At 49.9% G+C, this 16,338-nt stretch overlaps 1 protein-coding gene across 1 annotated transcript in view; it reads right to left on the bottom strand.

The window, feature by feature from the left end:
* The window catches only part of TRABD2B (TraB domain containing 2B), a gene marked incomplete at both ends in the record, with an annotated part of 193,046 nt that overhangs the window by 15,118 nt on the left and 161,590 nt on the right, over positions 1-16,338 (bottom strand). Inside the window, 2 exons of the mRNA XM_080921643.1 lie at positions 7,987-8,161; positions 14,144-14,290. Of these exons, the coding sequence (XP_080777769.1) occupies positions 7,987-8,161; positions 14,144-14,290 (322 nt within the window). The remainder of the gene's footprint in view (positions 1-7,986; positions 8,162-14,143; positions 14,291-16,338) is intronic.

Below are 16,338 nucleotides of genomic sequence, written 5' to 3'. Positions count from 1 at the left end.
CCAAGGTCACACAGCTGGTACGAGGCAAGGCTTTTTGGGCTTGTCCCCAGAACTGATCCAGTTCATGGCAAGCTCCATCACACCCACTCTGAAGTACTTGGCAGCTGCAGAGATGCCAAGGTCATGGTTGGGGGCAGGAAATGGTCAGAAACGTGTGTACCTTCCAAGGTTCAGCAGATTGGAGAGGGAAGTGTGTCAAGTGCTCAGCATGAACAATGCGCCAATTAACTGGGCAATTTCAAGACTGCAGTGGGGGCTGGGTGGCGGAGGAGGAGAGAACCAGATGTTTCCCCGCACAGGCTCCAGAGTAACGCGGGTGCCTTCGGCCAGCACACATGTTTTCTCTCCAGTGAGCATGCGGGTTTCCAGTTTTCTCCTCCTGGAAGAGGCATCCCAAGTCCGTATTTATGTTCCGTCTGAAATTAATGCAAGGGAAACTTTCAAATGTGAATCTCACTGCCAGGGCCTCCGGCCGGATATCAAACCAGAGCCGTGTTTGTTTTCCCTAGGAAGTGTGACAGGAGGGGTGGATAATGAGGGGCACTAGGGCTTCTAGTCTATCCAGAGCTGTGTGGAGGGGACCTGGCTGACCTGGGCTTCCTCTCCTGCTCTACAGTCACCCATCAAAAGGCTGAGCCTACTCAGTTCATTGGAGATGGACTTGAGAAGGCCTGAATAGCCAGCCCATGCCAGGTTCTGAGATACACTGTGGTCTCTACCCATGGGAGAGGTAGGTACAGACAGGGCAGTGGTGAAGGGGCATAGGATCAGGAAATGAAGTCAGAGGGAGGATGGAGAGGGTAGCTGTGAGGGCGTGGCACCAGAGAACGTCACAAAGAAGAGACGTCGTCCTGTGTGCTGACAATGATGGTGAGTGGTACTGTGAACACTAGAGCAGGAGGGACAAGCTTCGGAATTCTGCTGCAGGATGGGAAGAGAGCAGACTCTAGAGGGGACCAGAAAATACTGCCTAGCAATTGTCTGACAGCCTTGGAGAAGCGTTCTACTTCCTGAGGGGTGGCAAGGGAAGCAAGGACCTCCTCAGGAGTTGGTGACGCAAAGGTGGGACCTCAGCCCCTTTCCTTTAGTAGACTTTGCTGTGTGCTCTTATGGGGAAGCTTCTGGGATGCCAGGCATACATAAGTAACGATGGATGAAAGACCGTCTCTGCTCTGCCATCAGTGTGGCAAAGGTGGACACAAACACCCTGAGTGACAAACTACCTGCTCCATCTCTGGCAGGCAGAGTGTGCCAAATGTCTGGATTCATTTTCTCATTCGGCTGCCCAATGTCACATAGGCATAAAAGGCAGAGCTGGGTCTGTGTCTAGCCATGGCTCGGGTGTGTCCATAGCAAGGCATTTGTGGAGGTGGCTGCCCAGACAATGCCCAGCCTCCGGGCTCTGGGGAGGCTGCTGTTTGGAGCAGCCTGTGCCCTGGGGTTTTTGTCACTATCTGACAGCTGTTAAGTGGACACCCGGTGTGAATTTCCTCTTAGCAAGAGCCTCTTCCTGCATCAAGGTATCCATTGGTTCTATAACCTTGAGCTTGAAGCATTTAGGTCACTGGGATCAGACGCTTTCAAAGTTAGCATTCTGCTTTGAGGTCAGGAGGCCGGCGTGTCTTCTGACAACTGTCTTTTGAGGGTGACTCAGGGTAACTCAGACTGAGGTAGAAGCTCCAAAGGCATTGGCTAGCTGGTCCTGAGGACTTGGTGACCACGTTGCTTCATTTAAAAACCTTTACGGGCATCTAATGCATGCTAGCTTGTGGGCGGCTAAGGGGAGTCAGGAATGGCCCTCTTCCTTCTGGTGCCAGATGACCACAGATGGGTCTGTTCAGGCTAGTCTAGGATGGCATTGATAATGGGCTTCATGACTGCAGGTCCCAGCTGTGACTAGGGCAATCACTCTTCATAACACCAGGCTCTTTCCTGAGGTTCAGTATCCCAGGGGCTACGACCTCCTTTTGGTTAGAGACATATGTAGGGACAGAGGCTCATCCTGTCTGTAGTGGTTTGAATAGGTTTGGCCCCCATTAACTCATGTGTTTGAATGCTTGGCCAATAGAGAGTAGCACTATTAAGAGGTGTGGCCTTGTTGGAGGAAGTTTGTCACTGTGGGGGTGGGCTTTGAGGCCTCCTATTCTCAAGCTCTATCCAGTGACACAGTCTCTTTCTGCCGCCTGTAGATCAAAATGTAGAACTCTCAGCTGCCTGTCCAGCACCTTGTCTACCTGTTATCTCCCGTGCTTCCTGCCATGACGATAACGGACTAAACCTCTGAAACTGTAAGCCAGCCCCAATTCAATGTTTTCCTTTATAAGAGTTGCTGTGGTCATGGTATCCCTTCACAGCAATAAAACTCTAACTGAGACACAGCCCTGAGCCTCACTGTTACTTAACACCAATCTGAGTTCTTGAGATTTCTAGGCAGTGCTATGGAGTTCTTCTAGCTCTTCATCTGGTGTGAAATGAGCCCTGTCCTTGGAGGAATGCAGGCTCAGAGGAGCCAGAGGTCCTGGAGTAGTAGTGGCCGTACAAGGTTATACTGACAGGCTATTTAAGCTGTTTCTGGCACTGAGCCATTCATGTGCTACTCACAGACTCCCAGGCCACTTACAGAGGGGCTCTGAAACCAAGAGAAATGAGGGCATTGACCAGTCCAGAGCCACTTCAGGGGAAATCTGGGCTGTCCTACAGCTTAGTTACAAAGGCCACACTCTAGTCTATCTCTTTCCTCTCTTGCTTTCCTAGCACTATCCAGCTAAGCCCATAGCTGGGATTCTCAGATCTTCTGCCTACAGCACAGCCCTAGAGACAACCTGGGGAATGTGGCCCGCAGTTCCTATTGACTTGTCCTGTTCAAAGAAAGGCTATCCAGGCACAAGCCAGAAGGGGGTATTGCTCTGCCGGTCAGGATGCTCTGGGTTGAACGGGAATGGCTCTGGCCAAGGATGGTAGTCATTACCAAGATGGCCACTCTAGATGCCTGTGTGGTGTTGTGACAGGGCTTCTTTTTTGCACTGCTGGGAATTCTGAAACACTTCTGGAAGGTTTAACCTCATGTTTGTGTTGGGAAGTAGGGCAAACATGGGTGCTGTGGGTAAGGGGAAGAAACTACCATGGGTGCAGACTCTGTTCCAAACTCAGGCTTGCTGTCCTTGGACCATCTGCGAGCTCTGAGGGGCTTCTGGCCCAAGGTGGTGAGTAGAGAAGCAGGTGAAATGAAAGGAAGGATGGGTCTTGTCTTGAGGACTATGTGGACGATGAGAAAAAATGGAGGGCCTCTGGACATGCATAGGGACACCTCAACCAGCCCCCACCTTCTCTAGGACACCTTCTGAGTCAGCCTCTGCCAACAAGCACGGGATGTGGGATGCAGGTGCTGAAAGCAACCTAATGCCTTCCCTCTTGTGGGTCCCTTGTGCAAAGGGAGTGGGAAGACCCTGGGAAGACTATAAGAATAGCTCAGAAGGCAAGCTGTTCCCACATCACCACTCTGCTTCCCTTCCTTGTCCTCCTGGTCCTGAGTTAACTCTTGCTGTGGCTTACTTTTCTCACAGCCTTTCCTCACCTTTTGCTACCCCTCCCCCCCAAAACCCTGCTTAGCATTAAGCCTCTGCCTCTTGCCTCACCCTTTGTGCTTTGCTCATTGGGCCCTCGGATTCTGTTTCTAGTGGCTTCTCAGGCTTTTATTTATTACTGTAGTCTCACCTTCTAAAACATGCATGTTTCCAGAGCCCCTAACTCCTACCATGGGGGCAGAGACTTCAGTTCTGGCTCAAATGTTCTTGGGGTAAGCTAGGAGTGGCTGGCACTTCTGCTTTGCATACCCCAGGGGCATCACATTTATTCACCCACTTATTCAGTCAACAAGGGAGGAAAGAGCATCTTAAGTTCTGGGGGGTGAAACTTGAGCTAAGAGATGACCTTGTGCTGTTTGAGCAGAGGGTCAGAATGAAGCTCCACACTGGGAGCTTAGGGACGAAGAGCTCAAGCAGCAGCTGAATATTTGGGGGAGCCTGGCCACCCCAACAAAGTCATCACCATCACCTCACTGGAGCTAGGAGGCTCTCTTGTGTCCTGTGTGTACCTCCCTACCTGCCAAATGGAACAGAAGGGCTATTCTATCCAATCCTTACAGCAGGTCCTGAGTGTGATGGCTGTATGAGTGGATTGTCAAACAGGACAGTGTGCTTTCTACAGGAGACAGTCTCTTCATTCATTCCTTTTCGGTGGTGCTGGATTGATGTAGGCAAATGGTTTATCTCTGAACCATATCTCAGCCAACACAATTGCCTTTAGCTAAGGTGTGCTAATGGTACATCTTTCCATGAAGTCCTGCCTCAGGCTTATAAGTGTGGTTCCTGAATGCCATTCAGCAGCCTGAAGGCTGAGTGTCCTGGATGTCCCAATACTCAGAGCAATAGATTCCTGTCTCCGACTCTGCCTGCCTCCTGTCTGGACTTTGCTTCCTGTGGGGCAGTTGGTGGCTGCCCTGGGAGGCATGTCCAGGTTCTGCTAGGCTCCATACTACTCCCAAGTCTCCAGGAACAACTGAAACAAACCATGATGGAATGTTGGAATGCTATGAGACTAGAGAGCCAGGGTATTGCAACCAGCAATTAGAGCAGTAGAACACTGAGATCCAAGGATGCTGAGGTGCCAGAAGCATGGGCTTTATCCACACTACATTATGCTAGGGACACAGAAACGGACAACTTCCAACTGCTAGAGCTGGAAATAAATGGGCCCCAGAGGTTACCTGTTTCCCCGCCCCACAACCTGCTGGTGACTCATGCTTCCAATTTATCTCCTCCAGTTCCTGAACCATGCATTTTATTATTGAAAAAAAATGCTACAAGATTCTTGGATGGCTGAACAAATGAACAGACAAGAAAATCTGTTTTCCTAGGATAACACTACTATTTCCTCCTAGTGCCGAGGTCTAAACTCTCTCTCTCTCTCTCTCTCTCTCTCTCTCTCTCTCTCTCTCTCTCTCTCTCTCTCTCTGTCCCTCCCTCCCTCCCTCCCTCCCTCTCATCTCTCCTTTCTTGTGAGGTACCCTGCGACTGAAGGAATATACTCAATTCTGTATGATTTGGTTCACCGTGTCTTTGTATAAAATCTGGCAAAAATCTGCTAGCAGTCTTGAGACTGTGGGCCCTGCCACGTATAGTTTGTTCACATGGGGATGGCCACTGAGCAGGCAGTGTGCAGGTAAACACAGAAAGCAGCTGGCCACAGTGTCCATTTTCAAATCCTAGTTTTTGGGTGTTGCAACTTGATAGGGTTATGGGTCTTGGATGACAGGAGAGGAAGCAGGTGCATGGCAAGTACCTGCTAGAGTCTCGGTCCCGGCAGACATTAGGGACCGCTCAGGACTCTTTCATGCTGGTCTCTGATGTGCATTTCAGAGCACCATACTCCAGGCACCCGATAGCAAATAATCACAGATGGCTGAAGAGTTAAATCTACTCTAACTTCCTGTCCTTGTCAAATCTGTGCTCAGCTTCTCTTGTATTCACATCAAAGGTTTTCCCCTCTTCAAACCAAGAGCCCGTTGTCTTCCTTTCCAACTTCACCTTCCAGCTAAAAGAGTGGTCCTGGTTGGAAGCCATCAGCTACCTGCTTCTACATACTTTAGCTGAGGAGGTGCTCTCTTCTGCCTGAGATGGATTCTCTCCATTTCCTTTTTCCTTTTCTTTATGACCCTGTTAGAATCCCCTTTTCTATACTGGTGTCTTCAACCATCTCACTTAGGTAATGAAACTTTAAGAAGTTGCCTTGAACGTGGCAGCACCCTGTCCCTTATCTTTTTTTTTTTTTTTTAAACTATGCCAAACTATTTCCCATATAGAAACAATGTGGATGGATGTGGGGCTAAACAGAGCTACCAGCTTTTAATGCTTCCAAGTGAGGACTTTGAGATCCCTTCCTGCTGCTATCCTCAACAAGTTGCTCCCCCCCAACCCCCTACTCCAGGATGCTTTGATTTGAAAGAGCGCTTGAGTGGATGGTTGTGCCTGGTAGGCTTGGAGGATCATGGGAAAGTCAGTGTTCTGCATCTTTAGGCTCTCATCTTTAGGCTTTCAGCCATAGGAGAAAGCTGGTACAAATGACCACCCGGCTCTGAGTAATCTTATAGCTGCATCTTAGGGCCTGTTCAAGAGGGCCAAACTGTTCTCTCACTGGCCTCCCTCAGTGACTGTGCTGTCTGGGGCCTCCTTCAATCTGAGTAACTAGGGAGCTAGGGGACTTCAGTGGCTGCCGTTCTGCATTCACGCAAGGCCAGTTAGCACAGAATGCACTGCCTAGAGGCAGCTGGTGGTGACTGAGAGAAGGGATGCTGAAGGACTTTGCACAGGTCCTCGGAGCTATATGGCTCACACCAGGGAGACTGCAGATATTCCCTAAGAGGGAGAGTGATACTCCCATCTTTATGTATTAGTATATGTTCTGCTCTTGTGGATTCCTTCAGAAGACCCCTCCAGATCCCCTGGGAGACCACACCTGTCCCTTACACTTGTGCCAGAATTCTAGACAGCCCGTAATCCAAGACAGTTCAAGTCAAAGCCAGCTTCTTCTGTGTGAGTGAGTAAACGGAGGTCATAAGAGGGAAGAAGACTTGCTGGAGGCCACAGTGGGCCATATTAGAGCCACTGAGGGCTCTTTCTGTGCTATTTCCATGGCCTTCATGAGCTGTTTTAAAAAAGCCTGCATCCATGTCTGAGACCTTCCTATGAGCCTCACTTTGAAGGAGACTCAGAAGCAGGAAGAATAGCTTGGATAAATATACTCCCAACTCTTACCCCCAACTGCTTTGGAGATTAACGGGGGCAGGGGAGGTGCAGAGACAGACTGGACAGCCCCATTACAAAGTCTGGATATCCACAGGGGATCTTGCATTGGACTGACTGCTTGGCCTGCCTGGAGGGTGTGTGTAAAGGCCATAGGGAAGGAGGCAGAGCAGTGGGCTGATGAGCACATCTATAAGCTGCCATCTTGTTTGTTTGAGACAGGGGCTTGCTATATATCCCCAGCTAGCTTTACATTTACTAAGTTGGCCTCGGAGATCTGCCTGCTTCTGTGTCCAGAAGACCTGGATTATTGGTGAACCTCATCACATCTAGCTATAAGCTATTTTAAAAATTTTTACAAAACATGGGTGGATTCTACAAATTTAAGTGGCAAGAAGCAAATGGTTGTTGCAAATCACTGGACCAAAGCCGACTAACACAGAACTTGCATACAATCCTGGCCCCAAGGAAGCCATTGCAGACAGCCAGTGCAAAGCAGGAAGGGTGAGGAGGAACACAGAAGGAATAGGGCTCCCAAGGAACATCTTTAGATCCCTTTGCAGGAGAAGAAAGATCCCCAGAAACATGTAGCTCATGTCCTGTGTTGCCATGGTGATGCTTAAGTTCATTATAATGGTGATGATGAGGGTGATAATGATGATTGCATCTGCCGTTCTTGATCCCCACCGTATGGAAGGTTATTTAAATGTCACTCATTCTTACAACTACATGTGAATTCTTTAGACTTATTAAATCATTAATGTTGTTCTTCCCATTAACGGAAGAGAAAAATTGAACCCTTGGGAAAGTACCAGCTAAGGTGACCTGACACATGGCCCAGTTAGAGTGGGAGTTACAACTGTGGACTGTCTCCATCCCTCACTCATGAGGCCACATGATGCTTAGAATTAGCCCTGGCTCTAGGTCGAGTGGGTCCAGGCTGGGGTGGGCACTGAAAGATTGTTTTGGGCTCACATATGTCCACCAGGCACTTGAAAGAGCCATGAAAATTAACCTGGACAAGGCAGGGGGTGCTTTCCTTGTTAAGGGAGATGCTATGAGAGAACACGTGGTCAGAAGCCGGGGAAACACTAGGGTCCTAGCTCTACTACTGTGTACCATGTGGCTTTCATACTCTTTTCTGGGCCTCAGCTTATCCCTTGACAAGTAGAGGTCAGAGCCAAACCTGCTCCAAAGGCGAAGAAGCAGATCTTGTCCTGATTTTCCTGCAGCAGCGCCATGACCCTCTTTCCCATGCGCTCATTCCTCTTGTAGATGAGCTCCTGGCGGAAGTAGCTGTCGATTTCCTGGGCTGTCACCTGCTCATGAGGTGGGAGGGTGGTGTTGATGAAGTTGGGTAGCTGCAATGGTAAGACAGAACAACCTTTAGGTCTTGATGGAGTAGGGCACATCCCAGGTATGACTGGTGACTAACTTACCTCTCTGAAGCCATAGAATAGACCCTCATACCCTCAAAGATGAGCATTGTTACAGTTGTACATGTGAAGCAAGCCTGAGAGAGAAAGAGCCTGAGACATGTGTGATCACAGTGTATGATGGAGCTCAGCTAAGACAGATGCTAAGACTCACACCCAGATCTGCCTGGTATTTCTCTGGAGGTTGGGGTCCGGGGTGTTGAGGCCTTGCTGGGTTCCTTATGTCTTTCATTCAGCCCTGAAGCCAGCATGACCTGAACAAGAAACACAGTTCATCAAGAGGGTGTCGATGACAGCTATGACAAGAAGGCGTGGGGTGAGGGTGATTTGAGCTTTGAATTCAGTTACAATGCTGGGTATACTGAACTCCACTTTGCTGAGCCTCGACTCTCATTTGTAAGAAGGACCGATGTGACAGGAGGAATTAAACGAGATGAGGGCCACTACTGTGGCTGCCCTCAGCGCTCTGCTATACAGAGATGAGCAGGGCAGAACTTTCAGATTTTCCTGACTGAGCCACTGTCTGCCCATCTGGCTTCAAACTTCCAGAATCTTCTTGAAAACTATCCCAGGATCACAGATTCTTCCAGACTGCTGATGGTGGAATAAACTGCCTAGAGATTGTCCATCTTTACAGTTCTGGGTCCTTGTCTCTCTCCTACTGTGTCACTCTCCACACAGCCCGCAGCCTGGCAACAGTTTTGTGGATGTGCTTTTGAACTAGGCAGAGAGATCCCGGAGTTCAAGGACAAAGTCAGTCATTCCAAGTCCGCAGGACCTGCTACAAGGAAGATGCCTATCAGGGGTCACACTTGAATGTGAGATTGCACTGCCCCTTCTGGGTTGTGTTATTATTTATTGTTTCATCTGTCTGGCTTGGAATGTAGGTCCAGCCATTCAAGCGCCATCTCTGCCAACATTGTGCATGGAGCTGCTGGGGAAAGTAAGGCAGTGAATCAGAAGACACTGTCTTTCCTACCCATCCCTCTATTCCATAGCATCCTGCAAGCTCCTGCTCATAGGACATCTTCCATTCTTCATTTTGTCACCTCGCCAAGCACAAATCACAAAATACTCATCCCCACTGAACCACGAGGGGGAGCGTGTGCCCGAAGATACCAACTTCCTAGAGATCTTAGTCCCCCAGAAGAGGCAATTTTTATGGCTTTTTTCCCCAAAGCACATGGCTTTTTACAGCCATGGAGGAGGAAGATAGGGGCATCAACAGTGTCTGAAGCCCGAGGGCTTTCGAGGAGGCAGGACATCTGCCTCTGCACTGCTGGCCAAGGACCCGTGGGAGGAGTGGATGGTAAGAGCACCTGCGCCTCATGGCTCCTTTGTCAGAGAAGCCTGACTCACTACTCTGGGACTGAGAAGGACGTGACGTGATTGTCTCAACGTGAGTAGTGACACACAGCAGCCCTGCTCTTGCCCAGGCCAGTGCAGAGCTGGCACCCAGACTCTGCTTGCTTGGCAGATAGACAAATGAGGAACTGGAGTTCCTCTCCTCCTCCACATTGGGATGACTGGCATCCCTGATGGAACAGGTCACACTTGACTTGATGCAGTTACAGGAGACGCTAAAGATTTTTGAGTCAGGGTGGAGAACAGAGAGGCCACGACTAGAAGCATTATTTCTGGAAATACACCTCTGAAAGGCTTCTCTCCATTTATGGGGTCTGGGAGAAGATAGAAGGCCAAGCCGTACTACACAGTAGTGTTTGTTAAGTCAGAGAGCAAGTGAACGGGTGAGCAGGATGAGTGACAGTTGAGGAAGAGTGTCGATGAGCACAGGTCTTGTGGTCACACAGGCAGCGCAACTTGGGCTGCCACCTGTCTTTCATTGCCTGGTGTTCTCTAGGTCACATGGTCTCTCTGAGTTTCACATTCTTTATTGGTAACAGGGTGACATATATGATTTAATACATGGATTAAATGAGACCAGCTTAGAAAAATGCTAGCACAGTGAGGCACTGTGACAATATTGGGTTATATCTATGTCTATGTCTATGTCTATGTCTATGTCTATATCTATATCTATATCATCTATATCTATATCTATCTATTGTATACACACACAGTATATGTATAATGACACCCCTCATTTTCACCTTCCTGTGTGATGTTATGGGTCACCAGTGAAGGGTGGTCTACAGAGATGACAGATGGCCATTAGAACCATCAGACAGATGTGAAGGTAGAGGATCTGATCCCCTTCTTTCTCCCGTGGATCATGGGATCTGTGAGCAGGTACCCCTCTTTCCTGCTTCACTTTCTGCCGACAAGGTGCATCTCTATAAGGGCTCCCCAGGGGGACTGAAGCTATTTATAAGAACAAGAGAAAGAGTGAAACTTCAAAACCATGAAGATGTAGGACTGGATATTCAGTGTCCCTTGGGCTTTCCAGTCACTGTCTAGCACTCTCTGTGAGACTCATGATGATGGACTTTGGCCCCATGCCAAGGATGAGGCTTGGGTTTGAGCCAGGGCTGGGGGCTGGGGGAAAGCAAATTAATGATGTCATTAGACTTGTCTGGGGCCTTAAATCTCCTGTGACAAGTTTAAGTGGAGGGCATATGATAACATTTCGAATAGATCATGGAATGTCTCTAGAGCCTGAGAGAGATTGGTGTGTGATGGGGTGACAAAGATATGGGGTAGGCAAGGCTGGGGTGAGGTCATTGGGGAGGGATTCAGTGTAGGCTCCGCTGACCTGTGGCTAGGGATGGCCAAGTGCCCAGATCTGGTGATGATACTCAACTACCCACTTCCCTGTACCTGTCTACCCAGCAGATACCTTCTGAGAGCCTCCCTAGGTCCTGCCCTATGTCCGGCTAGGGGCCACCTCAGCACCTTTGCTGTCTCCCATGAGACTCCCAACCCAGTGGAGGAGTCAGCCACTCTTGTAAGAACATTATGGAATGTGCAGTGGGAGAGGACAGGGAGGGAAGCAGGGTTCACAGAGGGGTCTTGAAGTGTGACTACGTGGTCTGGATTGTCTGGAACGGCCAGGTTTGTGGTTGAAGAATATTGCTGTGCTCCTGTTAGTTATCTCGACTCCAAGCAACAATACTCTACTGTCTATGGTTTGGATAAAACATATATGTGGCTACTGTGACCTTCAGGGGGCCAGGGACCACAGGCTTTTCAGGGAGGACTTCTGTGTGGCCCTCCCATTCTGAACACTAACAATGTCAGTGACCTGCAGCTGCAGTATCAGGGAGCAGTCACTGCTGAGGGTGGGGATGGTGGAGTGAGGAGGTATACAGTTAGGAGGTAAGAGGCACTCGGCCTCAGGCCCTACACTTGTTCAATCCTGGCCTCCAAAGGCTATGTTATCAATCTCATCCCTGTATCCAGGGCATCTCTCGGACTTGAATGCTCCCAGACTTACACCGGGCAGTGGGAGGGCACCCCTTATGGCCTTTGACAGCTGATAGAGCTCCACATAGAATGATGTGTAGGGGTAGGGTTCAAGCCCCAATGGCTCTGGCTTTTCTGCATAGTAGAGCAGGTTTTCTGTGCACTCCATATATAGCCTGGATTATAATTCCAATCTGGCTGGACCACTTGCACTGCTGGGGGACATGGCTACTGCCATTAGAGATTAGCAGTATTTCTGGGCATAGGCTCAAAGATAAACTGAATTGACCAACCCCCAAGCTCACCCCATGCGTCTCTCTCCCAGAGAGTCAGCCTTGTGGACTACGTACCACATCACAGCCAGTTATTCAACTTGCCACCAAGACCTTTCTCTGGTAGAGCATCATCTCTCAAACACCACCTCCAGTGGATTTAGGATGAGACTCACCAGAAGTGGGACCCTGGTCAGAAACCTATCCGTTCATAGTGTCAACCTCTTCTCTTCCCTCCTCCACCTGGAGACTAGAGTTCTCAGACCTGGAGCCTTCCACAGGAAGGGCTGGACTCCTTCTTCCATCCTCTAAGCTTCTCTCAGTACATGATGTACCTACAGTGTTGTACGTGACAGTCACTCGCTGGCAAGCACTCTACAACAGGCGCCAAGTGGTCTCCAGAGCAGTGGGGACCAAGGGATGATGAGCCGCTCAATCCTGCCCTCAGGGAGCCTGTGTCTGGGTTTGGGTGGCAAGCACAGACAGAACATTGTGGCCCCAGCCTGGCTGGCCTCCAACCAGAACTCTCTCCATTGCCTCTCCTCTAGGTCTCTGCTTGCTTACACACTGTGCTCACAGCTGAAACATTCCTCCTTTGTCCGCGGCCAATGTAAGTTCTTCTGTGGCATCCTAATTTGTAGGAACCTTTTCTATTGCCCCAGCCTCAGCTGCAGACCCCTATAAAAGAGCGTTGGGCTGTGGCTGCAGCTCTTCTGCCCCCAGAGCAAGGGTGTCTATATGAGGCAATGACTTCCTGGCTCTCCCAGTTTCTTTGTGAGAGGGAACGTGCCATGAGAATTGTCATCTCTGGCTCCCCATCATATCCCTTTGTGCACTGTGCCCCACATTTTCAAACTATTTCATTTTGTTTGACAAATATTGACAGTGTCCTACTTGGGACTGCTCTTGCCAGAAGGGACATATGAATTAATGATAGACCCAAATTCTGCCCTCATGGAACTTGTGTTCCAAGAAGGGGCAGACAGTAAGTAGTCACTAATGAAAGTATGTTGTGTTAGAGAGTCTTCCAGACCATGGAGGAAAGCAGGCCATAATAAAGTAATAAGAGGTTGGTTCTTTTTTGTTTTTTGTTTTTCAAGGGAGAGGGGGAGGTTCAGGCAGAATGGATGGAGCTAGTGTTATGGAGCTGGTGGTCCCTGAAGATGGAGGGGTGGGCTCTGTGGTGACACCTGGCAGAAGCATCTCTGCCTCTGTGCTGAGGGAACAGTCAGTGAGAAGGCAAATGCATACAGGTGGGCTCTTGGGATGACATGTGGACTTTGGTCCTGGTGTATAAAGGAGAGGGGGTCAGGAGCAGGGGCAGAACAGGAAGAACACACAGGCCACTGCAGACGCTGGCTGGCTTTACCCTGGGAAAATGAGAGCCGCAAGGGTACAAAACAAGTAACAAGGCCTCCTTTGCCTAATCCAAGCTTTCTGAGTGGATGGAGACAGTGATGTACCTACAGTGTTGACAGTCACTCACGGGCAAGCACTCTACAACAGGCACCAAGTGGTCTCCAGAGCAGTGGGGACCACAGGATAAGCCTCCCAACCCTGCCCAAATACCACACACAACAGAGAAAACCTTGAGGGAAACTGTGGTGCTTCAGGAAGTATCTGATTCCATTGTGGGGACTGGAATGCCCGTGATTAAGTTGGAGAAAACCAGAAGAGGAAGAACCTGGATAAAGGCTCAGAGGTATTGAAAAACAAGCTCTAAATCTCACAGGCCTGGGGTGCTTGGTGAGGGTGGGGGTGTAGGCTGTGACAAAGCCACCGGAGGGCACATCTCAGGGGACCTTGAATGCTGAGTGGGGTGTCCTGGAGTTTGTTAGATCAATGAGGAGGCATGGTAATGTTTAGGTAGGGTCGAGCCAAACTCAGCTCTTTGGGGTCCTACTTGGGGGCTTTGCTACCCTGTCTGTAATCTTAGCTTTAGGATTTGAATCAAGGCAGAAGGTTCTGAGATAGAACAAGGACCAAGCTCATAGTAACTTGGTATTTACTCTTCTGTGGGTCTTCTGTTTCAAGTTGCTGTTCTTGATATTTTTTAACAGTAAGCTGTACAGCCTTAAGTGAGTCAGTCTCTTGCCTTCTCTGAGCCTCAGTGTTCCCTCTATGAAGGAGACAACAATAGCTCTTGGTCATTATAGCTGGAGAGGAGCTGGTCTATGCCCACTGTACAGTAGGCACCTGATAAGGGCCAGGTGGGATCGTGTCGGTCTGTCTCCAGCTGGTGTTGCAGGGCAGGAAGGGAGGAGGGCCTCACCTGGGATGTGTCATGGTTGAAGATGACTGCATTGAGGTCCCCGCAGTTGTAGTGTTTGATGAGGTCCTCTGTGGTGTAGGGTGCCTGCAGGCTCCCAGCCCGCACACTTTCATGCTGCAGCAGAGTCTGGTTCAGGGCAAACAGCACCTGGCCGAGGAGAGAGAGGGACATCAGGGCTGTGCTCACAGACTGGCTGGCCTCTGGGACCAGCCTTCCACCCACTGAACTTTGGGTCTACAGGTGTGAAATAGAAGGCGTATGACACAGCAGACCATCTGAGTTTGGAGTCTGGGGTCAGCCTTCCTCTTGACTCCTTGGCTTCCTTTTGTTTAGTGGTGTTCTAGGACAAGCAAGCCCAGTTTATAATCAGGAGTAAGCCTTAAATGAGGTCAAGGAGCAAACAAAAGGAAACAGAACCCCGGTTGTGTAGCAAGGCTCAGAAGGTCTCAGGAGCTGGATCCCTGGAGCTCATCCTCCCATGCATTCAGCCGATGCACCCTCCATGCTCTCTGTTTGCTGGGCTACTGGCTCCAGGGATGCCATTTCCCAGCACCAGAGTCGCTCTACAGAACTCACCTTTGCACTGCAATCAGAATCTCTCCAGGCACCCAGGCACTTTCTAAGCAGCGTTTGAAGGTTATGGCTCCCACGGAACACGGGGGTTTGATACACAAGCCCTGGGAGACTATCTGCTTCAGCCTCCGAGTTTTTATAGTGTTGCTTCAGCTTCCTTAAGCTCACAGTCCTGCCTTACCTCCCAAGTGTTGGGGTTATAGGCACAGGCCTGGCAAACAACCCCAATTTTAGATGGGAAAATCGAGGCTCAAGGCATGGAAGACACTTTACCCACATGGCTTGAGCTGGAGTCTGCATCCCAAGATCCTGGTACTCCAGACTCTTTTGACTAACCAAGGGGCTTTGTTGATCTCACACATTCTGATGCTGAGGCTGCTTCAGCCAATAGGACACTGGCTGTAAGCATCACAAAAGAAACCCTGAAAAGCATCCGGGTTCCCCTTGCTATACTTAGTGCCTTTGACCCCACCCTGCAATAAGTACAAAGAGGGCAATAAGTACAAAGAGCAAAGCATACACTGCCAGTAGCACCCGTGGATAGATAGCCAACTCCCAGAGCTGTGAGACCAGCAAGATCAGTGGAGCTGAGAAGCTACTGGGCCTGGCTCCCTGAGCTCTGCACTCTTGTTACACAGCACAATCTCAGAGAGAGGTGACTGATGCACCAGGCTTCCTCCACCAGTGTGTGCATCTTCGCTTTCCGTTGTGTCTAAGGGCCAGACTCACAGCAGCTTGGGTTTCCTCAACAGGAAATGCCCTTGAATCTACAGCCCTCAGCACTGCCTGGGGAAAAGAGGGTACTCTGATCTCCATTTCTCCTTAGGACCTGGGGACCTGCTGTTTCCTTCACAGTTCAAAGGAAGCCCTGAAGAAAAACATCTAGAAGGCTGGCAGACATTCCCAAAGGCACATAATCGGAATAAAAAGCTTTTGAAATAGCTACACAGGGCCAGGCCAACATGGTGACACAGGCAAAAGGCCACACTTGGGTCCTCTCTGTGTTTGTTAATGGCAAAAAAAAAAAAAAAAAAAAAAAAACTGGACTGCATGAGCTACAGCAACCCCCACTGCTCCCCTTAATGAGAGGGCTGAAGGTGAGGTCAGACCCCTCGCCCCATGTCTGGACCTTCTCCAGGCCCCTGGGCTTTGGCTGCCACCACTGAAATCAGATCTGCAGCCATCTGGTGCAGAGTGTCGATGGCAGTGTGGTGGCTGGGGATGAATTACAGGAGGCAATGGCGCTTTCTGCTGAGGACATTGCTAAGGCAACGAGAACTTCCTCCCACAGGGTACATGCCTCCGGTGAAAGTGTCCGTGTCGAGCTGATTCACTCTCCTCCTCTGAGGGCCTAAGACAGAGGGACTTCCTGTGGCCACACCCAGCTGCTGCACACACCTGCTCTGCTACTTCTTAGATCAGCCTGGCCAAGGCGCCACCTGACGACGTGGGGTGAGGTCATCAGCCTGGGTGCCAGAAGACCTGGCTAGAGGGTAAATGTCTCCCCTGGACCCTGCTTGACTCATGAAGTCAGGTCTCCAGTGGCGCAGCCTTCATGAAGCTGGGAGGTATTCCAGGAGATTAAGTATATTCCAGGCTGCAGGGTGTTAAGAACAGTCCTT

This window comes from Micromys minutus (genome assembly GCF_963924665.1).
Source record: "Micromys minutus genome assembly, chromosome: 9".
Taxonomy (NCBI): Eukaryota; Metazoa; Chordata; class Mammalia; order Rodentia; family Muridae; genus Micromys; species Micromys minutus.
The sequence above is the reverse complement of the archived record's forward strand: the minus strand, read 5'-3'. Positions and strand labels throughout refer to the sequence as shown.